The sequence below is a fragment of the Triturus cristatus genome, chromosome 7 (genome assembly GCF_964204655.1).
Source record: "Triturus cristatus chromosome 7, aTriCri1.1, whole genome shotgun sequence".
Taxonomy (NCBI): Eukaryota; Metazoa; Chordata; class Amphibia; order Caudata; family Salamandridae; genus Triturus; species Triturus cristatus.
This window is the reverse complement of record NC_140590.1, coordinates 807882189-807907479: the sequence shown is the minus strand read 5'-3', so window position 1 is coordinate 807907479 and position 25291 is coordinate 807882189. Positions and strand designations below refer to the sequence as shown.

Genomic DNA, 25291 nt, shown 5'->3' with positions numbered 1-25291 from the left:
GGGGGACACTGAGGGTGAGGCATAGCAACATGGAGGGAGGAAGCAGCAGGATGGAATGTGTGAAGCAACATGGGGAGAGGGGAATGCAACATGGGGAAACAGGAGGAGAATGAAACATGGAGAGGGGAAGCAACAGGAAGAGAGGCATGGGTGGTGGAAAGTAACACTTCATTAGGGCTCCTTATCACAATTCCCAATATAAGTACACCATGGGGTTTTCAATTGGCAATAAGAACAATTCCACCCGATACGACAAAACTATTGTGGAGATATTGTGGTTCCTTAGTTTGTTGGACAGTAAAACGTTTTTCACGTTATCTTAAGGTTTAGCCGTGTGGGTATTCAATGGGTAGAAATCCAAAGGGTTATAAAGATCCCTATTTCGGGTAAATCCCTGCAATCAAGAGCTATGTGAAATCCTACGCTGCGGGTTTGTGGTGAGTTCTGGCGTTGCTGTGTGAAATCGTATGCTGCAGGTATGTGGCGAGTTCCGGGGTTGGAACGCCGGAACTCACCGCATACTCGCAGAGTAGGATTTCACACAGCTCTTGATTGCAGGGCTTTACCCGAAATAGGGATCTTTATAACCTGTTGGATTTCTACCCGTTGCCTACCCGCACAACTGAACCTTAAGATATGCAAAAACAAATTTACTGACCTACAAACTAAGGAACCACAATATCTCCTCTGTCACAATAGTTTTGTCGAATAGGGTGGAATTGTGGATATTGCCTATTGGGAATCATGTTGTACTTACATCGGATATTGTGATAAGGAGCCCTGATGAAGTCGTGATTACAACAAAACAAGTGTTGGCTACTGTGAAGAGCCGTTGGGATTACAATAAACTATTTGTAAAGAACAAGATTGAGGAAACTACATTGATTGAAGACTACATCATTACTATAGAATTGTTATTTATACATGTTTACTTGTGCCAGATGGGTGTATATAGATGTACATGGACCTCTTAGAAGGGCTCTAACTTATGAATGTTGGGTGAACATTCATCCATCGTGTGCACCGTTTCTACTTGGTTTGTGCAATAATACTTTGTGGTAATTCTCAAGTGAGCACTGTGAAGCCCTCCTTTTACCCCTCCTTTCTGCAAAAATAATGCTTTAGCTCTAAACCCACTGTACTGTAACAAAATGTCTCGCAACAGTCTGAGGCGAGACCTATAAAGGCACTCTTGTTGTTTTCATGTCCGAGAGACTTATATTTTATTTGTGATGGTGTCTTGTGCTGCTTACCAAGAGCACGACACTTCACAAGTTAGTGTGCGCTTCAGCTACATATTATGTACAAATGCCTAGTTTCAAAGTGCTTTTCATACTACCAAAGTTATAATTTTTAGAGCGGGGGGGTGAAGCATTTTCTTAAGATAGTGACTGCATTGTATGCTGACTAGACGGTCAGGAATTTCCTCCAGATATGTGACTGGCTGTTCCTTAAACTTTCAGAGTCGCTGACCGTTCAGCATTCCCATGGGCAGTCAGGTCCACTGTTTTTCTATGAATACTAACCTGCCCATTCTTAGTGTTTTTGCTCACACACACACCCCATACACACACAAGACTGACTTTACATTTGGCACAGAATCGTAGTGTTAGAAATAAGTATAATTCGTTGAGTTTGAAAGAAGTCCAAATATGAAATGGTTGGTTGTATTAGTGGTATTCTACTATTAAACATTAACGTCAGACATTTTCTAAAATTGCCGGCGAGTGAGTAGAAGTGGACATTTCAGGCCGCATTTGCATATAGAGCAAGAAAAATGTTTTGGGGGGTTGGATACAGAATGGCAAAAAAGGGACAAATGGCCTACCTGTTAGAACCCGTCAGCCATCGGGTCAGAAGACATGAAGCATAAATAAAGGACATGTCAGACAAATGCACTGTAAATCTCACTTAGAAAGCCCTAATCTGTCCCTTCTGTTTAGTAGATTTTGGGCTTGGCGTGCCCTACCTGGACATTTGTAGTCAAGCCGTGACTTTATTGACTATAGAAAAAAAATGTATAGTAGCCAAACTGACTTTCCCTATTGTGATATTATCCTAAAAGTGTTCTGAGGCGGCATTGGTATTCTCTGTGTGTGCATGGGATCAGTGTGTGGGATCGGAGAGTGAGATCAAAATGTTTGCATTAAAGGAAAATACTAGCCTTTAGCTACAATATAATCCCACCACCACAAACAAATCAAAGTTATCTGAAGACTAAGCCCCTCTTCAAACAACACAAATTGAATAGCTTACTAATAGCATACTGATGGGTAAATTGTATACCGAACACATTTTAAAACACTTACATAGATTGTTACATAGATTGCAGTAGCTCACAAAAATTGTTCTTATGTTATTTGGTTCAAAGCGCTTAAAGTGTGATAAACAATACTCCGTGGTGTGGTGATGTCATGTCTGTGGATTATTAAACCCTGAAAGTGGCACTGCCCACCCCACGCGCCCCCGCCCCGTATATGCTCATCACTGCCCCCAACAGCATTTTGCATAGAGATAGAATCTCTTTGAAGGAACCCAACTACCCAATATTTTTTCTTCAAACTCAGGAAGACTAAGAATTATAAAATGTGGGAGAGAAGAGAAATTCTTTGAGATTTCTGACCTTTTGTTTTCTCTTGGCCAGAGAGTGGAGGGTTTATATGTGATGTACAAAAAGAGAGGTGACTACTCTTGTAAAATGACTTCACTTGCACCTGTCCAAAACTAAAAAAAAACTGGTATGGCAAATACATTATTTTATAGGTAACCAGCTAGCTGAGTCAGCTTCAAATATTCGAGAAATCTCGAAGAAGCAGAATAGTGCCTTGAGCCCTCAACATATAGAGCTAATAGTGAATCACACTTTTTTGTGTTGTTGTTGGTGGTGCATGGAGGGATATCCAGCCCTTAAATGTTTGGCAATAGTCTAATGTACAGTTCTATTTTGCAGAGATGGTCGAATATTGGGTTCTGAATGCTTTCTTACACACACCGAGTTAATTTTTACCTGATTAGTGCACATCAGTTTAGCCCAGAAATATGTGCATGGCGCATTATTTGCCCTGCTTATTGTAGTACATATGTGTGGCTCAGTGGTACAACTTTTTGAAAGCTAGCCAGTGCTTAAGGTTTTTTAGAAGAAGTATGATTTCGGATTGGGATTTGTGTCGCAGCTCAGAGCAGCAGCGGAGAGGATCCACCGCACTTGAGGTTCTTCTACAGATGGCGGTGGAGGAATGATAGACTTAGTATAGTTCTGAAGATTACCAATTCCAAGACGAGTAGCTCACAAAGTGGAGATTTTATTGCTTTCATTCTGGAACTTGCAGTCCTGACTTTACGGTGATATAAACAGGTATATAAGAACCAACATACAAAGAAACAATTATTACTAGAGGAGTTTGTGAAGCCTTGAATAGAGAAGTTGGAGGTTTCTAGGGCTTGCTTAGGAAGGGACAATCTCTTGAGTCTTATATAGACATGGTTGGGCAAAATCAAGACAGAGAAACGCCTTTGAGCAGACAAAGGGTCAGTGGAACACAATTAGGGTTCACCTCTCAGAGTACCTGTGAAAGTATGGCCTAGGGGAACCTTTTCTCTCTAGAATCTGGTTTAGTCCAGAGAGGTTCGCCTGAGTCCATTCAAGGCTTTGGTAAATTTGCCAGAAACATTTTTAGTAGTGTGCCCAGAGGTAGCATTGCTCTGTGAGAGCCTGCCTGGAGTCCACTACAGCACTGCAAGACTCTTACTATAGCCCTTTTTAATTCTTAGGGAGTTTACTTGAGCCTATATGAGCTCTATAGGAGGCACCTAAGAATGAATTGCAGCTCTATGGGTGTTTGATTTAATGATGCCTAGTTCTCCAGAGCTTGGCCATAGGATGCTCTACCAGAGTGTTCTTAGATTCTAATCATTGCCTAGATCTGAAAGAGTATGCCCAAGGTCTAGTATATGTTGTGAGATTGCCCAAAGTCCATGGTACTTCTGTAGGAGTCTTTTAGTGCTCAAACTACCTCGGGAAGAGCCTGCCCTTTCACTGGGACTCTGATCAGAGTCCATTCTCAGACAGGAGGATTTGCCCAAAGTCCAGTCTAGCTCTGGGAGAAGTCTGTCTAGGAGTCTTGCAGGGCTCATAAGTAGTCTAGTGAAGCACCAGCCTTGGTCTGGAAGAGTTGAGCCAGAGTTTTGTATTTTTTGGCAAAGTATGTCCTGGATCTACTTTACATCTGGAGGTGCATGCTGGTAATCCTATCTGTCTCTGAGTAGTCTGGCTAGAATTCACTTTAACTCTGAAAGTCTGCTTATTGTCAGTTCTGAGAAGCTCATGAATATTCTCTCCAGAGTCATGTGTGGCATACTAAAAACATTCAAAGTCCAATGAACCTATAGTCTGTCCACACTCGAGTCCGCCTCTGAAGGAGTCTACCCAGTCACTGGCCTTGGTCCAAGGCTGCCTGCCTATAACATGGGATAGCTCTGGGTGAGTATGTCAATAATTTAGTTTAGCTCTAAAGAAGCCTGCTATAGTCTGACGAAATGGTGAAGCAATCTGCCTAGTGTCTGGAATAGGTCTAGTGAAGTCTACCTGGAATCTCGTTCATTTATTTATCAAATGCTTTATAGCTTTAACATGTAACCTCTCTGCAGCACTCGAGTCTGTTATTTCAGGACCAACCGTAAGACCTTGATTAGAGAGTTGTTGACACTGGAACATGCAGGAAGATCTATTATGCTAGTCTTGAAAAGACTGCCAAGAATGATATTTACCTATCTAAGACTATACCTCAAGTCCTTCCATAAGTGTAAGGATTAGTGCTTGTATAATCTTCCTGGAATAGGATTACCATGGGAGCAATCTGTTCAGAGTCCATCCTGTGGTTGGGCTTGGGTTTAACTCTGGCTGGTTTACACAGCGTATGATTTAACTTTCACAAATAAAGATGGAATAGCGATAGCACTATAATTGTTGACCGCTGCTAGGCAATGCATAGGCACTAAGACTAACTGAAAAATATTTTTGTGAGGGCTGAATCCTATGGGTAACAAGATTAGTCACTTAGTTACATTCTAGAAATCTCTTGTGTTATTAAGAAACTGAAAGTTGTGTTGTTCTGTAAACAGATGTGACAGAAAAGGAGAAGAAGCAAGCTGTAAAACAGTACCCAATAGATTTAGTGCCATCACTGTTACAACTAATTTCTGGGGGAAACCTCACACTAAAAGTACTCTTGGGAAAGTCTTCCTACTAGCCGGTCTAGCTCCGGAGGAGTGTACATTAAGTCCACAGAATGGAAGTGTCTGGCCGCAGCCTGTTGTAGCAGTGGAGTTTGTGTCAAGGGCACAGTATAGCTTTAGGGAAGTTTCCCCAGGGCGTGCTCTAGCTCTGCGTGACCATGCCTAGAATCTCGTGATGCTAGCCCATGGAGTAGATCCCCTGGATCAGCCTCCTCCCGTCATCTTCAATTCTTAACAGTCACACATGTTTGCATATGTGTTTCAGAAGAATGTGGACATTACCGTTTCACTATGCTCATGCACTAATAGCTAACTGGTCACCCTTCAGTACATTTTTCCATGTGGCAATCATCAGAAAGATACAGAGAAACATGCACTCTCTGTGATTATTACCTGATGCTGTGATAAAAATACCGCTGTGATTAGCTGTACGGTAAAGATTGGCAGTATGATTACGAAGTGATTGGCTTGCATCATTGCTATCATGGTAAAAACACTCTGGTTGACTGCTCGGCCATTGTTGTACTTTATGCTGTAAGTTAATGGAGAGATTCCTATACACTTTGGCCGCCAATTAAGTACAATTAATGATACCCCAGTCACTTGGACCAGGTTAAGCTACAGGAACATTTAAACTGATGACTAAATTGCAGTATGCCCCTCTTCTTTTTACATTGGGGTAGGGACTGAGAAGCCATTGGGAGTGCCTAATGCCTAAAGATTGAATGGTGACAATGCTGCAGCCACCTCATCACCCATGATTGTCATGGTAATAATGAATGTTGTGGTTGAAACCACTCATAAACACTGTGACGACAATGATGCAGTTGGCTCCTGATTCATGATTGTCAAAATAACAATATTCTATTCGACCATTAAGTCAAAATTTAGCGCTGGGATACCTCCGGGTGACTATGCGCTTTATAAAAATAAATAATAATAATAATAATAATAATAAAATTGGTATGATAACAATGATGAGAATGGTTGACTTGCAGTTCTTGCATACATGCAGATAAGATGTTAGTGTGACCTGACAGCAGAAACTTTGTGCACACACGGCCAGTAGGAGTTCCATTTTCCCTCAATCCAAGTGCTATTCTAGATATTTGTAGTAAAAGTGCTTGAGCTGGAAGAATCATCCCTTCTGAGTTGAGAAGACAACTTTCTGAACTACGCACTCCTATTAACATTCCAATAGTTTCCAGCCGAAAGGCAAGCCCCCTTCATAGGATGTACACACAAGATCACACTTGACTAACACGATTCTATTAAGTTTCAGACATTCTCTTCTGATTAGTAAGTTAATCACCATTTTGACTGGTAAGCTGGGAGCTCCATAAAAGGACGTATGCATGAGATTATCCTCCACAACACGGGGCACTTGCATATCAATAAATATGTTCTTCAGTTAACATTTATGTAGTAATTCAGTATGTTGCCTCAAACATATTGTATACCTTCTCTTTCCTATATAATTTGCATAGGCATAGAAGCTATGTATATAAGCCAAAACATTTCAACAACAGTGATTTTCATCATAATAATAACCAATTTCAATGTATCAGACGTTTGATCCTTTCTGCAGAGCTGGAGAAGGGCGTGTGGGGGTGATCTTGGCGAATGGCAGAAATTGTGTCCCTAAACAGCAGAGACATACTGAGCCTCACCTGAGTACAGTAGAAGGAACTTGTTTTAAATATTTGCACATGAAAATATGCCAACTGTCATTCAAAACTTGATATCGTACACCCCCCCACCCCGCCCACGGAAGAGGTCTGACTATTCCAGACCAACAGGCCCAAGGCTCAGCTGTGTCTCTCTTACTGGGAGCCTACAACCAAGTCTACATCTCTGAATGCAACAGTGCATCCTGTTTTACGCATTTAAACACACTTTTGAAGCTATTTCAGTGCATAATATTGCATAGCGTGTGCCCAACAGACAGCCATCCAACAAGGTACAGTAATCCTAGAAAGATGTGCAGATGTCATGCAAGTTCTCAATACTGAATCTCACTGCAGGCCTAAAGAATTGGTGTATCCCATCAGAGGAGGTTCTTAACTGGGGTCCTTGCCAACGAAATCAATTCAGTGTTGTTGCTCAAATTGGTTCTCCTACTACGATAAGTAGATGTTCACAAACCTGATATGGCGGATACACATGAAGATGGTTGGCAATTCTGTTGGTTCGATGAGTTTTACTTTTTTTTTTCCAGAACGTTAATAGTCCCAAAGTTACCTTCCATGCCAGGTGGATTGTTAAAATCACATTTCTTCGGTAAAAAGCATGCTATCCACCGTAGGTGCTCTGTGGTGGCTCTGTCATAGGTCCTTTCCCATCTCTGAAATAATGTCGGTGAACAAGAACAACCACAAACACAGTTTTCATATTGGTGTCAATATGGTGATGGAAGTGAGGGAGAAATTTAACGATGTCAGAGGGACTTGAAAGAAGCAGCAACTGAAGGGTACAAGTAGAAAGAGCAACAAATAATGCATGGAGAGTACAATTAGAAAGATTAATATTAAACTGTGAACAGATTTAAAGAGTAAGAACTAACAACTGGGGTAGCGGTAAAACCAGCAACAAGCCCCAAATAGAGGGTTACAGTTAAAAAAAACACATAGAACTACTGAAGAATCCAGGTGAAAAGAGAGACTCGCAACATCACGAGTAGGGGTGGGCGGAATTTGCGTAATCGCGTTACGCAAATCTCCGCGAAACGGTAAAATTCTCCGCGAACACGCAGAAATTCCGCGAACACGCGGAATTGCTTGTTCGCGATACTTTTTTCTTGTTCGCGATCGCTGATTGCGTGCTCGGGGTGAAATATCTCGCGAACACGCATATTGAGACCGCGAACAAGCAAAAAATTCCGCGAAGTCGCGGAACGCAGATTTTTGGGCACTTTCGCGTTCTCCGCGGAACGCGAAATTACCCAAATTCCGCAAATTCCGCGAGCGGAACGGAATTTACCGCCCAGGCCTAATCACGAGGTACATGTAGAAAGAATAACATGCAACTGGAGGCACGAGTGAAAAGAATAAGAGGGTACAGTTAGAAAGAGTACCACATAGCTACGGGACGGTGCAGCTAGACAGACCAACAAGCAATAATTGGAGAAAAGTGAGAAGGCAACAAGTGCATGCTACAAGCAAAATAAGAAATGTTCAGCATCTGGGGGGAATGCATAGAAAGAGCAACTGAATACAAATGGAAAGAGAAACACACAACTGGATGGCACAGGTTGTAAGCACAAAAAGTAACAAATGGTAGGTGTGGAAAGGGTAACAGGCAATAACCAGTCTGCCAATAGGGAGAGCAAAAAACAACAATAATAGAGGAAAGGTGGAAAGCACAACAACTGCAGAAGAGAGGTTGTTAAGGAGGAGAATAGGAAAGGGACAGTACAAGTAAGACTATGAGGAACTTGATGAGGGAGGTAGAAACAGCAGGAACTGTAGGATGAATCTGGAACCCCAGAACCAGATGGTCAGGATTGAGTGACCAACATTCAACTACTCGAGTGGCTGGGTGGGAAGTGCAAAACACAATTGAATGGTATCAACTGAAAGCACAACGAGGAGCAACTCGAAATGCAAGACGCAATAGCTGAAAAGTTCAGGTGGGAATAGTTCTCCAGGCAAGATACTGCTCAGAATCAGAGAATTTTCAGGGCATAAGTAGGAACAGCAGAAAATGGATTATGCAGATGGGAACGATAGAAAATAGATGGAACAGAGAAGTAATCAAAACGTGTGTGAACGTGAAAATAGCAGAAACTATTGTGTCTAACAAGCAAGATAAAAACCCGGCTCTGTCCTCTGAAGGACTCTGTGTTTTCGATGCTGTAGTATGTTTATATGTGTGGTACATGAAACATAAACTCATACTCAAGTGCTGGACAATAGGCAGCGACCACTCAGGGAAGAAAAGGAGTAGTGCAGAACAGAAAGGAGAAATGACAGGACACTTAACAGCTACAAATGGGAAAAGAGGAAGCTAAAGCTTGCAAGATGATAAAAATAAGGGCAGGGATAGATGGAGAAAGCATTAAGATCAAGAACAAATGAAACTAGTAGAAATAAAAAGGTGCAAATTTGTAAGACGTTAGATGGGAAATTCGTAGACTGTAGAGGGGTGTATGCAGAGAAAAGGAAAACTGAGCATAATTGGGGATGATTTGACAGAGAGAGTAGTAAAAAATGTGCACAGTCCAGTAAAGAGCAAGATGTTGAGATGAGAAATTACAAACATGTGGATGGGAGAACAGTCTGTGATGGATCCATGATGGGAAAGTCAGCCTCCGGCATGTAATTAAACGATACTTCTTAGAGCAAGACTCGACATTTACGTCTTCGTTATAATGGGGTGCTTCTTTCAGTGGTATCTGGCAGGTACTCACTCTTTTCTGTCGCCTGCAGCTTATGCTACAATGTTTATTGGTCAAGATCACACAGAACGCTTCTTAGAGAGGGATCGGGCTGGCACTGGCAATTCATGGGATGGTTGATGGATGGTTCAGGTGGTGCTAGCCCTTTAGCAGAGGATGTTTCTTAGGACAGAATCTGAAGGGTGTTGGCACTACAGGTGATGGAGTGGTTTTCATGTGTAGTGAATCAGGATCTGGGATTTTAGTGCAGGATAGTTATTTTGGCAGACACTTCCACTTGATCAGATGATGTTTTTTAACGGAATCGATGAGATGGTGCTTGCTTGTGATTGGAGAGGCGCCAGCACTTTATTGTACAATGTTCTTCTTTTACAATGCAAGAGGATGAACAGATGATTCGACAATTGAAAGGACAGCTGTCCAAAGCACTGCGCTAAGGATGTGGCATCAAGCCAGTAGAGACCCAAGCGCACATCTCTAGGTTGTGGTTTATCCTTTGCTTCATTCTGCTTCTAGTGTTTCTGTCTGCAGAGGATTTGGCACATTATCAAGGGTTCTTCACTACCCCGACTGTCATTGTATGTCTGATGGCCAGATAGAAACCAGACTGATTCAGTGTCAAGTTGGATTTCAACTCTCACCAACAGCTGCATCAATGCAATTCGGGATCCAGTAACTAGACAGGCGAGGAGTCAAGAGACAGAAGCAAAGGACCACCTTCGTCTCGCCCATCCATCCTTTCTTAGCGTCACAAAGTCCCCTTAATTTGACAGAATTTGTGGATGTAAGCCCACTGAGGCACCTGTTTGGACCATGATGCCGCAGTTAGCTTTCTGAAAGTTTTTGCTCACTGGTGCCTCTTTGATGACTGCTGTCGACTCACAATAATGTCACCCTATTTGAACTGCTCTTCTTTAGCTCTCCATCCATCGCAGGTCTTGAGTCTTAACATACAAAATGTAAAATGAGTTTTTCTGGTTTGAGGGACTGTGTTGGTGAAAGATCTAGTGCTGGCAAGATGCACATTTATCAACTGCCTTAGGAATGGTAATAGAAAAAGCTAACTCACGCACAAAAGCAATTGCATACAGTCAGCACCCTCCGCGTCAAACGGCAGGTCGCCCGCTTCATTTTTTGGCACACTTTAGAAGGAATTGTCAGGAGAATATAGGTCTCTTTCTGTGTTCCCCAACTTCCCTACTCTCAAAAATTAAACTCCAAGGTTTCATTATACATGCTTTTAAAACCCAAATATGGCCTCCCCAAAAGCGTAAAAATAAAGATGTCTGCATACACTTGAACAACTACCCCACATTGAATGTGTAACGTGGGATTCGGAGTTCGTTAATAGCCATCAAAAAGTGTGTCTTTTTCCTTTTTCGTTTGCATAATTAATTATGATGATATTATATTAAATATATTAACATTGCTTCTGCCCTTCCCGGTGCAAAGTGAGCTGTCTTTCATTTCAATGTTTGCTTATCAACCCCCTCTTTACCCCCTCACTCCGACCTCGAACACGCTATGATGTGCCTGCCCCCTCCAGCACGCAAACTTAGTTCCAAATGTTTATAAATGAGGCTCCCTCCCCTTTGTTTGCTGAATTTGTTACATATTGCCACTTTCTTAAATTCATGCATTGCTGCATTGCTATTGCACAGACTGTTGAGGGTTCCTCCAGAGTTCCCCCTTTCTCTCCACTTCAGTCCTGCCCTCCCAACGCCCCCCCTGGGCTCCTCACTGCTTGTGAACATCCTCGCTGCGCACAATCTTGTAAATGATCCAGTAGAAGGTGTTGAAGATGAGGAAGACCAGAGGGAAACCAATACGAGAAAACTTGTCAATCTGCTTGGCCCGACCAATGAAGAGCTTCCGCATCTCATCATCTGACTTGCCCGCTGGTGGCGGTGGTTTTGCTGTGTTGTTGTTGGTGCCCTTGATGGAGATACCATCTTTAGCTTGGAGGCAGGCAGGGCCCATCCCATAGGCCGCAAAGCTGAAGCGACCTTCGCCGTTGTCATCCTCCTGCAAGACATATATCACAAGACTCTGCTTATAATCAAGAGGAATTGTACTATACACATTGGGAGCCCACAGTAAGACCCCATCTGCAAGGTGCGCCATCTTATATCCCATGCAACCTCTTCACTGCCCAGTTAAGACCCTAAGGGGGATGGCCTCGAGACCGAACATGCAAAGGAAGAACACTGGAGCAATATCAAATGAATTATGGGGTGAGGGGTTCAAGGAGAGTGCATACACTGTCTCTTGGCAAAGAGAGATTACGCTCCCATTCATAAAGACAACATGAAGATAGAAGGGTCATTATCAAATAAAATATGATATGGCCTACAGTTAGCTGTAGGTCCTAGGCAGCATATTTCATTCTGGTATCTCGATGAAAGAAGTGTTAAGCCAAGCTGTGAGAGGGATGTTATCGAAAAAAACAACATATATATATACATTTGAATGCTAGACTGTAACGGGTCTACTATTTACCCTTTTCCAGCACATAAAACTCCCTACGATGAATCACTGGATCTATTTTTTATCAATTTACTACCTTTGCAAGTTTGGGTACTAGGCAGGTAGACACAGTCCAGAGATGCTTGGTGCAATTCCCACAGGAAAGAGAAAATAGCCTAATTTTTAACAAATACTAACACATCACACATTCCTTGACATTACAAGAGAAAAGAGCTATAAAATCACTCACGAGAACACTGACGGACCAGAGAGGGGATGCACAGCTCATGTTAAATAAATCCATAAATCCATACAGCAAGAGAACAGAGACAGTTCTTGGTTGTATACTACTGCTGGGATCCAATTACGCCCTCAGCCCCCTCCCCCAAGCTCAATAAAAACGAAGCAACGAAGCAAATGATGAGATTCAATCCAAGCATGAACTCCACCACAGACAGCCAAACTGGCTGAAAATGTAACAGTCTCTCCCCTTTTCTGGCTACCTTCAATATTAATGCCGTGTAGGCTAATGTCCCTGACAAAATGGCACAAAACGTAAATCTAGTCAAGGGACACTTAATTTTGACTGTTCATTGTCTATAATCTGGTAAAGTTTTTGCACCATGGGTTAGTGAAACACCATCCCTCGAGATTCAGAAAATTAAATAAGCAATTATCTTTCAAGGTTAATTTTAATAGGTAAAATACCTTGCACGCTTTTTCGGAAAGTAATAAGAGCTTCTCCAGACAAGAGTTTCACTACTGCATTTCTTAGTCGAGACTCGAGCAATACACTCAGCCCAAGAAGCAAATAAATCATTGAAAGCTCGAAGTAAATCATAAGTTATGCAAATCTGAAAAGGGACTTGTAAGAAATGGTGTTATTAGTTGAGGGGGTGGAAACCCCACTCAGGCAATAACTACATTCCTTGTCAGGGTGAACCACAAAAGTCACTAAATTAATCTGTGCTTAACCATCTGGTAGTTTGTCACAAAAGCAGTCAAGCTTAATTTAGAGGTAAAGTGTAAAGTAGTTATGCAGCACACAAACAGTAATAAAGTGAAAACACAACACAATAAAAATCCCAAACTAATTTAATTTTTTTTTTAAATATAGGTGATCATAATAAATTAAATGATCCCGGTTTTAAATCCAATCATTGGAACCAGAAATATTCAATGTTTTTAGGTAAAAATAGCGCCATATAACACAAAGCACCAGTCGCAGTCATCTGGTCGCAAGTTCAGGCCGACCGTCAGGCCGACACAAGTTGAGGCCGAGCACAGGTCAGATACAAGGACCAGGTTAGTCCAGCAGAAGAGTTACTTCCTAAGTCCAAAGTAAAGAGTTCTGTTTGCAGTGGAGAAAGGTAGAGTGGACAGCTAATCGTTGCTGTAGTACAAAGAATGGGTGAGCACCATGGGCTGATGACGCTGTAGTGCAAAGAACGGGTCAGGCGTCATGGATTGTTGTTGCCTTATTTCCGCATTGGTGTTCAATGCTGTAACACCAAGTGTAGCTCTTGTGTTGCCAGTCGTCACTGCGGTTGCTGTAGCAGAAAGACTTGTTCTCACTGGAGCTTTGCGTTTTCGGTTGTTACGGTGAGAAAAGTCAGGGCATGAATGGGCTTGTTTGCGGTCGAGAGGATCCCAAACTTCAGCATTTTCACCTATCGCATCCCAGTATCGAAGAGGAGCCACAATGGGGAATGATCGGAAATGCCCCGGGCCAGGTGCTTAACCTCCCGGACCCGGGTGGTCTGGGCCGCTGGCATAAGAAAGTAATCTAGTCTGGAGAGGCTCCCGTGAGCCCCGGAGTGAAATGTGTACTGACTCTGTGTCGGATGTATCAACCTCCAGCAGTCCACTAGGCCAAAAGTGTCCAAGAACCCGCCGAGCCACGCCTGGGCGGCAGAGAGGGCTCTGGGAGGGTAACGATCCAACTCGCCAGAAATCACGGAATTAAAATCCCCACCCACAAGCAAGAGACTATCAGGAAGTTCAAGTAACATACGACCCACATCAGAGAAAGTGGAGGTCTGGAGGCCCGGGGGAACATAGACCGAGACCAATGAAAGAGTCTGACCCTCCCACCGTCCAGTCAAGGACGCATAGCGCCCTCTATCATCAAGAGTAACTTTGTCAATCTCAAGTGGGAGGGAAGATCGCAGTAAGATGCCCACCCCTCTGGATCCAGTGGTGAAGCCAGAATGCACAACCAATCGGTAGCCCCCCCTGTTCATGGCATGACCTACATTACCCACCAAGTGCGTCTCTTGAAGGAATACCACATCAGGGGCCAATCGGCGCAAAAATTGCAACACCACCCCACGTTTGATACGGTCCCCCAATCCGTTGACGTTCCAAGACATGAGTTTCAACCCGTCCCCCCCCATCCCAACACAAGAAGCTGGAGTCCCCGGGCACGCAGCCAGACACCTAAAACTGAAAGGAAACAAACACACCGCCTTGAAAAGAAAAAACACACAACCCAACAACCACTGTCCCCCTCCCACCCCCACGCCATTACAACTCCCCCCACCCTGCACCCCTGCGGACTATACAGCCCCCCCAACTTGCAGTGTGCCTGTCGCCCTAACAATCCCATGCTACAAAAAGACCCTAGAGGAGGGAAGGGACCCGTCCCCGCCCGCATCCAAACAGCACATTAATAGACAAAATATACAATTGAAGTAGAACCTGGCTGGGCGCAGAAGGAAATGTCAAAGTAGAGGACCAAGAATCATTCCTGCGGAGGCCCTCCGCCCTCAGCACCGCCAGTACGCCCAGATCGTTCGCCCCGGTCCGGCAGGGAGTCTAACCAGTCACTCACAATATCAGGGCGTTCAAAAAAGATAGTCCGATCTTCATATTCCACACGAACCCTGGCAGGGAAAAGCATAGAGTATTTAAGTTCCAAATCTCGAAGACGGCGCTTCACCCCCTGAAAGCCCATTCTCTGTTTCTGAACGAGTTGGGTGAAGTCCGGAAAGAAGTTAACGGAGGCATTCTCATAGTTAACTGGGCCGTGTACCCTCGAGGCCTGCAGGATCGCATCCCGGTCTCTGTAGTGAAAAAGTTTTGCAACAATAGGCCTCGGGGGAGCTCCTGGTCGAGGCCTACCGCCCAGGACACGATGAGCACGCTCCACGGCAAAGAACTTGCTCAGGCCTGAAGGAGCAAGATGATTGAGGACTAGATCTTCGACCATGAGGTCCACCGGACGATTGTCGAGAGTCTCCGGCACACCTATGACGCGGATATTATTGCGTCGTGCCCGACCCTCGAAATCCTCCAGCCGGCGGGACATCGTGTCGTTCGCCGACTTTAGATCGCCAAGAGTTGCCTGGAGGTCTGATACATCTGTGACAAGCGTGGATGTCCTCAAGTCCAGCGATTGAACCCTCTCGTTAGTCTTAGAGAGATCCGCCCGAATTAGCGTGACATCAATGGCAACCGTGTCAATTTTACGGACCAGAGCCTCGTACTGCAGGGCGATGGTCTCCCTTATGCCGTTGATGGCACCCATAACGTCTTGCAGCGACAATTCCGTGGGCACGGACGGGCCACCACCAGAGTCCTCCACGGCGGCACTTGCTGGCCCGGGGGATCCTTTACCCTGGGTATAACGATCCATGATGTTACTCTGGACTGGTCCCCCACGGTGGGATGTCTTGGTCCTCCGTTTCTCGGGGTCCCCCTTGCCCGCCATGTTAAGCGATGCTCACCGGAGGGGTCCGCCAGGACCGATAGCAAAGGGGTGCCAGCAGATCAGACACCGACTGTCCGAGAGCCCGCTCGGAAAAGTGGAGAAAAAGGCACAAATCAGTCCAGTACAAAGGCCGGAGGACGCCCCAGTCGCGCGAAGCAGCTCCTCAATCAGGCCATGCAGAAGTGCAAAAGCGAAACCGAAAGTGGGGACGCGGTCATTGGCAAGGCTCCGATGCCGTTGTTGTTCAACTACTCCCCGGCCCCACAGTTCACCAAAGCACCGGGCACAGCTTCCAGGTGGGCCTCCAAAATGCAAGACGCTATATTTCAGGTCTCCCAGGTCCGATTTTCGTTCTGAAAAGAGTTATGGATTCAGCCAAGGTTCATCTTCCAGAATCCGTTCACAAATCCAGGATAATGTCAGTATAAGTTGCGAGGAGCGGCAAGGGACCGGGGAGCCCTGTGCCTACGCGTCCATCTTGGTTGCTCGCTAGGCTCCTCCCCTGAAGAGGATTTTTAATTACAATTAATTTATTTGTAAACTACATATCTCTATCTACTTCCAATCTAAAGCTAGCACTTATTAAATGTAATACAGTAACCCAGTGTTAGTCAGTGGGAAAGATAGGACGTACATATGAGGAAAAGGAATTATTCACTGCTTGGACATGTAAAACGTAACTTTCCATGTCCTACATTTTAGATGCAATGCACGCTGCTCGATAAGCTTTTCGAGCCTGTTAGACCTGGGGTCTCTAGTTGGTAGAGATATGCACCTTGTCCAAGAATGGACTCACACTCTAGTCATGGTAAGTGTAGTACACACTAAAGGTTTACCTGTGCTCACTCTCTGGTAGCTTGGCACACAGCAGTCAGGCTAAACCAAAGAGGCCATGTGCAAAGTATTAGTGCACACAAACACAGTAACACTGTATAAACACCACAAAAGTACTCCACCCTAGGGTAGAGAATAACTAATATTTAAATGAGTAAAACAAGACCACAATGACACAAGTCAATGATATGAATATTTAAAGATTAAATCAAAATGCAGTGCTTAGAAGTCGATAGCTCCAACTGAGGCTGTCTGGTTGCACTTAACAGGGACAAATCCAAATGTTCCGTCCGACTGCAATAGAGCATTAGCCAGATACAGAAGTCACACAGACCCCGCACAGTACCTTAAATGCAAATGAAATCAAAGACGATGCGTGGCTCAGAGGAGGTGGGGCATTTAGGATGCAGGTGATGCGTCAGTTCCTTAAGGTGGTGCAGGGTAGTTGAGGCGTTATCGCTTTGGGATGATGCGTTGCGCAGAGGAGGTGATGTGTCGGTTGCTGGTGCGAGACCTCGGTTCCTGAAGGCAACATGGAGTCAATGTCAACAGTGCGATGTGTCAAATCTATGGCCTCAAAGTCAAATGGCTGGGCTGGAGGCGATGCCTCGGTCTAAAGACACACACGACCGGGGCTACATCGGAGTCAGAGCGGTGTGTCATAGACTTCAATGAGGTGGTACTCAAGACTCACACAGTGGCTGTTCTTCGGTAGCACTACGGCAAAGTCATGGCTATATTGAAAGTCAAGGTCGTTGCACTGCACACTTGGCAAGCGGTGTCCACGGCTTCAGCGGAGGCAGCGGCAATGTGTCTATTTTGCAGGGACGCGCCGGTTCTGAACTGACGTTTTGAGGATGATGCATCGGTTTCTTGGTTGCAGCACCAAATTTAGCTCCAACGGGCCCAGGATTGGATTTTGCACCACTTGTCAGGTCAAGACTCACACCAGAGGAGTCCAGGTGCTGGTAGCAAGATGCTGGTGAATTCGTTGATGTCCCTGAGACTTCAGCAACAGGAGGCAAGCTCAGTCAAGCCCATGGAGAAAAGAGTAAAGTCCAGTCCTCCTGCTTCCAGGCAAGAAGCCATAGGCCAAAGCAGCACAACAGCTCTTCTTCCTTGCAGAATGTCCTCAGTCCAGAAATGTTCTCAGTATAGGGTGTTGAAGTCCAGTACTTATACACATTTTAGTCTTTGAAGTAGGAAGACCTCAAAGTAAGGTCTTTGTAGTGCACGAGACCCTGTCCTTCCTGACACACTACAGAGGAGTATGCAGCTCTTTGTGAGGAGACAGGCACAGCCCTATTTGCGGGCAAGTGTCAACTACTCCCACCCCTCTAGCTCAGGAAGGCCCATTAGCCTGGTGATGGGCCATCACAATATGCAGGGCACACCTTTGCTTCCTTTGTGTGTGACTGTCGAGTGAATTCACAAAGCTCAGCTGTCATTCCACCCAGGCGTGTAGTCTAGGGACAGGCAGTGGCACAGAATGGTTTAAATAAGAGAATGCCAACTTTCTAAAAGTGGCATTTTCAGACCTGTAATTTAAAACTCAACTTCAATATAAGATGTGCTTTTAAATTGTGAGTCCACACCAAACTCCAATGTTCTATCTGCTCCCAATTGGAAGCTACATTTGTAAAGTGTTACAAGGCAGCTCCAATGCTAACTTATGGGAGAGATGGGCCTTGTTGTAATAAAAAACACATTTAGCAGTTGTTCACTACCAGGACATGGAAAACTGAAAAGCATATGTTCTACCTTTTGACTACAGTGCACCCTGCCCATGGAGTTTTCTTGGGACTACCTTAGGGGTCCCTTACATCTAGAAAAAGGGAAAGTTTGGGCCTGGCAAGAGGGTGCACTTGCCAGGTAGACATGGCAGTTTAAAACTACACTTACAGACTCTGCAGTGGCAGGCCTGCTCCTGTTGGTGGCATAATCGGGCCCACTAGTAGCATTTGATTTACAAGCCATGGGCACATGTAGTGCACTTTAGTAGGAACTTATCAGTAAACCAAATATGCCAGTCATGAAGAAACCAAATGCCATTACATTTTAGACACAGAGGGCATGCACTTTAGCACTGGTCAGCAGTGGTAAAGTGCCCAGAGTCCCGAAGCCAGCAAAAACAAAGTTCAGCACACAGTTGAAAACAGGAGGTCAGAATACAAAAGACTGAGGAAACCACGTCAAAAGATGCAGGTCTAACAGGGCCAATCTTACAAGTGATTTATAAGTATTTAAAAGAAAGTTTTCGGCCTGGCAAAAGGTTTATTTTGCCAGGGTGAAGTGGCAGTTTAAAGCTGCATTGCAAACTGCAGTTCCAGGCTCGAGACATGTTTTTAAAGACTTCTTTAGTGGATGGCACAATTAGTGCTGCCGGCCTACTGGTAGCATTCAATGTACAGGCCCTTGGTACATGTAGCACCATTTACTAGGGCCTGACAAGTAAATCAAATGTGCTGATTAGGTGTAAACCAGATGTACCATGTTTTAGTGGGAGAACACTAACATGTAACACTGGTTTGCTGGAAAAAGTGCACAGAATCCTAATCCCAACAAAGTCGGGTTCAGCAACAGAAGGTAAATGCTGGGGGTGACCCTGAAAAAAGTACTAGGTCCAACAGGTCTCAATTTGTTTCTGGTGGATGTTTGTGTTTCATTTAAATTATGATCTTCGTTAATGAGCATGGGGAACTGATTTTTCAATTTTGCAGACTGGAATATGCACCTCATTGACACAATGCAAAAAACAAAAATTAAGATGAAAGTTTGAGAAAATAACATAAATGGCCTAATGAGATTGAAATATGCAGAGAACTTCTCTTTTAATGATAGGTGCACCAACTTATCACCTGTATGTTGATGACATGCCACTTATTTGGAAAAATGTGGAACAATAACTCAATCGTTTATTTTAGGAGTTAAACAACTTCCAACTCCGCCTTGGCTTCAACATAGAGTACTGCTCTACTAACATACTCTTCGTGATCACCAGCATAATCATCAGAAAGAATGCACCTCTTTAAATATTGAGCTACAGTCAACGGAAATCTAAAATGAGATTAAAGATAAACAACATGGGGGCCTATTAGCAAGAAGTTGCGATATTTATCGCAAAACGCGCTTAGCGCATTCATTTTTATCGCTGCCTATCGCTGGATATTTTAGCGGGGAAAACATGCTATTAACAACGTTTTTCTCCATTGTGCTAAAATATCCAGCGATAGCGGCGAAATGCGTGAATATCGCTGGAAATCCAGCGATACTCACGCATTAACGCCAATGGGGACTTAACCTGAAGATCCACCTCCCATTGGATAAACAGGTAAGTCATGTTTTTAGCAGGCGTTAGGTTATAGCGATAATCGCTCTAGCGCGATTTTTTTTATCGCTTCGCCTGCCTTGCTAATAGGCGATAGCTGTGTTAGCGACTGCTTTCAGTCGCTAACAGTTTGGGTACGCCCACTTTGCATGTCATTAGCGATAAGTATCGCTGACATGCAAAGCGGGCCCCAAACCGGTCGCTTTCGCCTAAAAGCTGTCGCTAACTGCTGTTAGCGACAGCTTGCTGATAGGGCTATAGAAATATCGCCGCTTTAGCGGCAAAAAGTGCCGCTAAAGCGGCGATATGGCCCTTGCTAATATGCCCCATAGTGTGTCCTGCAGTAACAAATGCAAACACCAGTGATTTGAGGTACCAAAATAAAAGTAGTTTTTTTAAACCAGCACACAATATTTTCAAATTTGTGACAGAGTTTTGAGGACTTTGGTGTAAATGCATTTGATGCTGGAGGCACACTTGTTCAAGAAAAAGAAAACATGTATGTACACTTCCTTCGTAGCAAACAGACCACTAAAAGGTCAAAGGGGAACTTTGCATTTCTCAGAGTAGTAATGACATACTTTGATAGTACTTACGTGCAGAGAAACGGGTGTCTGGTTGGTACCTGCAAATGTCCTATGTTTCCCCGAAATAAATATTTTCCCATGTTATCAATTTCACGGATAGCTGGTTACCGAGAACAACTGCTGAGGTCACGAGTTTCCATGATAGTGGAAGTGTCCAGGGCTCCCTGCGGAGCTCCAAACATTGATTCACCTGGACTCTCCACTTTCGCCACATCCCTGCCATCATCATGGCTCTTGGATGTGTCTTGCTGTTCTCCCACATCGGAAGAGGCGCTGTGTCTCTGGTGCCCCTCAAGGAGCATCAGCATAGGACAGAATGTGACAGAGAGATCAGGCTGGACCACCATGCTGGTTCCCTTGGGGTTCGTCCCTTGAGTGGCCCAGTCACCTGTCACTCTTGAGGCACAGGACCACTTTTGATCCTCTGATTTTTCATGTCTGAGACTTATTGAGATGGGGCATAAGACCCACTTGATGCTTTAATATAAAGTACTGACGGGTGGTCCGCATTTAGCGGGCATTTAATTATGGAGTCGCCCGTTGCTTCACAATGATTCACTGTATTTCCATACACACATAGAGCCAGCCATTAATATTTGTGATCTCGGAATTATCCATTCTTTAGCTCAATGGTTGTATTCTTATTAGCACTGCCATGGTGTAGGGGCATCACAAAGACAGAGTAAGCCAGGGCAGCCTTTAGGGCGGTGAGACCTGTGCAGCCGCACTGGGCGCTTAATGGAGACGAGGCGCTGACCTTGGGGGGGGCGGGTGATGGCACTGTGTTTATCAATAACAGAAGATTTAAAAGCACCTGCTGCAGAGTTCCTTGTCCGTCCAGCCTTCAGCAAGCAATAAAAATATCAAAATAACTCTTGTGATTAATGTTCCTGCTAAAGAGAGAGAAAGGAGTTTTGTCTAGAGGCATCTCTGACTCTCCATAAAGTAGTGCAGAGGGTTAATATGCCTCCTGCAAAGAACAGATCTGTATTTTGTGTGGAAAGCTGAGCGGATTAGTAAAGGTAGTCTTTGTCAGAGCTTTAAAACAAATGAAACGTATGTGAGAGAGGGGCTATGGAGAGACGAGGGGCTATGGAGAGACGAGGGGCTATTTAGCCGGTTGGTAGTGAAGGAATTCTTGGAGGAAGTCATGGGGTGGGCGCACTAGGCGCAACCAGCACTAAAGCCTGGAGTAATCAGTTATGAAACCACATTCCAACATTTAGCAAAACATTGTTTTGTGAGGAACTACTATCTGATGCACCCACCCATTTCAACCCACAGAAGCTAATAAGATCTTCTTAAACTTTTTTCCTACCAAACAAGGCCGAGGCCCCTGGTTATTTTCATGATCTCTTTCATTAAAAAAGGTTGTGCCTCACCCCCATCTGCACGGCAAGCTTCTATACCTAATACCTCCTTCAATATCTTCACAACAAAACAAAAAGAAATACAACCCTAACATTCTTTGCTGAATTCCCTGAGACCTTAATTGTAGATACCTATGTAAGTCCGATAACAGACACAACCACAGACCTGTTATAGACATCAGATACCACAACGTGAGAAAAATCTTTCATGCTACATTACTCGATCCTTACTAGATCAATGGTGCTTGGAGGATGGAAACTTGTATTCAACACCACAACTAGCATGTCCAATGTAACCATAAATAAAAAAAAAAGTAGTAAGATGATGACCAAGGCTAACCATAGTATCATACAGACCTTTGAAAAGCACTTTCAAAAACAAAAATTCCAGCCTATTCCTCTCGACCTTAGATCCCATACAGCAATTTCTCTTGATGACTCAATTTTACCACAATTTCCAGATCATATCATGAGTGCACTAATTAATGCAAAATCTGCCTCAAAAATATCCACAATGTATTGACGGCCTTATCAACCAATATGTTTTTCGCTTCCTGCCATCACAGGTATATGGCTCAAGAACTCTGATATAGCCAACCTCCTTCGCCCATCTAACAATTGCCTACCCGCCTTTCAATTTGACCTCTTAAACTGCTCAAATTATTTCAAGCTATGTTATCACCCTTGTGGGTTGTATATATCTGGGTAGATGATCCTGCAAACACCTCCCCTCAAACGCTAATTGAGGACATGGACAATCTTTGTCACAGATAGCTGGCCAGGGCACCAACAAACAAAGGAGACCACAGACTAACACTCCTGTTCTCCACATTCTCTGAAATCAAACTCTCTGGCATTGATCATTTATTATGGTCAGATCACTTCCTAATCAAAATCCCAAGCCCACCCAAATCAGTCTTTCCGCCTCAAGGCATAACCTGAACAACATACAGCCAAACGCCTTCATTTAAACACCAAGGGCCATATGTAGGTGGCATACAATTTACCGATTCTTAAATACCGAATTTTACCGATTCGGTATTTAAGAATCGGTAAATTGTATGTAGGTAATAATTCGGTAAATGTTACCGAATCGGAGAAATTCGGTAATTACCGAATCGGTATTTACCGATTCGGTAATGAGGCATACCTTCCCATTGATTCCTATGGGCCTGGAGGCCCATAGGAATCAATGGGAAGGTATGCCTCATTACCGAATCGGTAAATACCAATTTGGTAATGGGGGGAGCACATTCAAGGGTGGCAGGGTGTCACATTGACACCCTGTTGCACCCCTGATTCCTGCATGTGTGCACATGTGGCGGACATACATGCCCTAAGGGCATGTATGTCTGCCACATGGCACTCTTATTTCAGCAAAATATTGCTTTTTGCAATGTATTCGGTATTTATCACCAACCTATATTTGGTGGTAAATACCGAATTCTAATTCCTACACAACACTCATTAGAGTGTTTCCTACATCTCATTTCAGGATTCGGTATTTACCGATTCGGTAATTTTACCGATTCGGTAAATTACCGAATCCTGAAATGATCCTCCTACATCTCAAATAGCTAAATACCGGTCGGTAACTGGATATTTACCGAATTTCGCCCGTTACCGACCGGTATTTAGCTACCTACATGAGGCCCTAAATGATATCCCAGACACTCCAATTGATCATCTAGATGTTATTCTGAATCACCTAACAGCTAAGGTGTCAAATTTCTGGCTCCCCCATACTCAAAAATCATCTCACTAAATCAAATAACTGATATACAGATAGCCTTGACTAATGAAAAGGAAAGACCGAACTTTATAAAGATGCTAGAATAAAACCAAGCCTCCTCTGACCAATTAGACTGTTGTGCATTCAGATGAGGGTAAAAAGCTTCAAGTGCCAGGGAGAAAAAAAAACGTCTACTCCCGCATCACAGCATCTTCTGACTCCATGAAGGAGCTATTCTGAATCATCAAGGAGATGCCCTCAGCAAATGTCCCAAAACTCTCTTGCACACTACTGAGATCTGTGTTAACCGTTGCCATTCTTCACAAATAAAACTCACTCCCTTAATGTTCCCATCACTGATTCCATTGAGAGATCTGCAGCATTTGATCCTCAATTCTCTAATATGATATCCACGCCACATGAGTGATCACCAAGTTACAGAATACTACTGCTCCAGTATTGGAACTGGAAGTTCTGTAAGAAGTTATCCCCATCATGGTACAAAACCAATGCCAAAGTTATCAAATGAGTCTACCTGCACTAGTACCAATAATATTTTGGGATTACGACTCTCTCTAGGAAGGAGCAATTATATAATTGAAATTATCGTCGACAAGATCAAAAAAGACTTTAAGAGATGGGGGCACATCACACTTTCATTAGTTGGGTGTATAAATATGGTGAATAATATTCTCTGCAGTGCCTTTTCCTTTTCCAATCATTGCCATGTTCTCTTAATCTCTCTTCCAAAATGTTAATTAAATCATGACTTTTATCTTGCTAGGGAAAACTCTGAGAGTTGCTCAATTAAAGCTATGTTGAAAAGATGAATGATGGACTTCCTCTAATTTTGCGAATGGTTGTTTAGCCTTGGTCTCTCAAATTCTTCAGCAGGTGGTGGTCCCTGAGATGAGCCATCAGTTTACCAATTCGGTATTACAGTAGATAATGGAAGATTTATTTGGCAATGCCCCTAAAATGCATCAGCCCTAATTGAGTTTGACAGAAAGAGTCTCTTGCCACATCCAAAGGTGGAAACTCAGCTGGCTTGATTGTAGGAAACTCCTTCCTGGATCTGGGCTTTCAGGTCATGGTGATGTCTAACAGAACCTATTTAGAGCGGGCCATCACAAGCTTTCCCTGCGTGGAACCTCTGTTGGAGCCATAGATTTCCCGAGAATGGAAATCAAACAATGACTACGAAGTGCAAGTAGAAAACTGGGGCCAAAAATATTTGGGAGTTGGTCTAAACAACATGAAACCTGCTCAGCAACTTAGTAGAGTTATTTGCCTTTAAAGAAGCTGCAGTACCTATAGTTGTTATAAAGACTTAAAATACCCGCCAGGACAGTGGAAATCCTAAGAATATAGCTTATGTTACTCTTCCAGGGGAGTAGAGGCCAGAGTTTTTGCTCACCTGATAGGCTGGCAAACCACCTACCATGGTCAAAATGCAAGTTCTGTTGAGAAGGAAGGAAAGGCTGTCCCAGAATACCATTGACCAACATTGCAGAATATGTGCTAGGCCTCATCCATTAGATGTCCCTATACATGAAAAAGTCTACCAAAAACTTGCAAGCCATTCAGGAGCCAGTTTTGTACTGTTATGGTAAACTTATGACTCAACAAGT

The 25291-nt window shown here is 43.8% G+C and overlaps 1 protein-coding gene across 4 annotated transcripts in view; it reads right to left on the bottom strand.

Annotated features, from left to right (window-relative positions):
* Positions 1-705: 705 nt before the first annotated feature.
* Positions 706-25291, bottom strand: part of GLRA1 (glycine receptor alpha 1) — a 404715-nt gene continuing 380129 nt past the window's right edge. For all 4 annotated transcript variants that reach the window (XM_085617658.1, XM_085617660.1, XM_085617659.1 and 1 more), the window contains one exon: positions 706-11656. In XM_085617658.1, coding sequence (XP_085473784.1) covers positions 11369-11656 — 288 coding nt within the window. In that variant the 3' untranslated portion in view covers positions 706-11368. The remainder of the gene's footprint in view (positions 11657-25291) is intronic.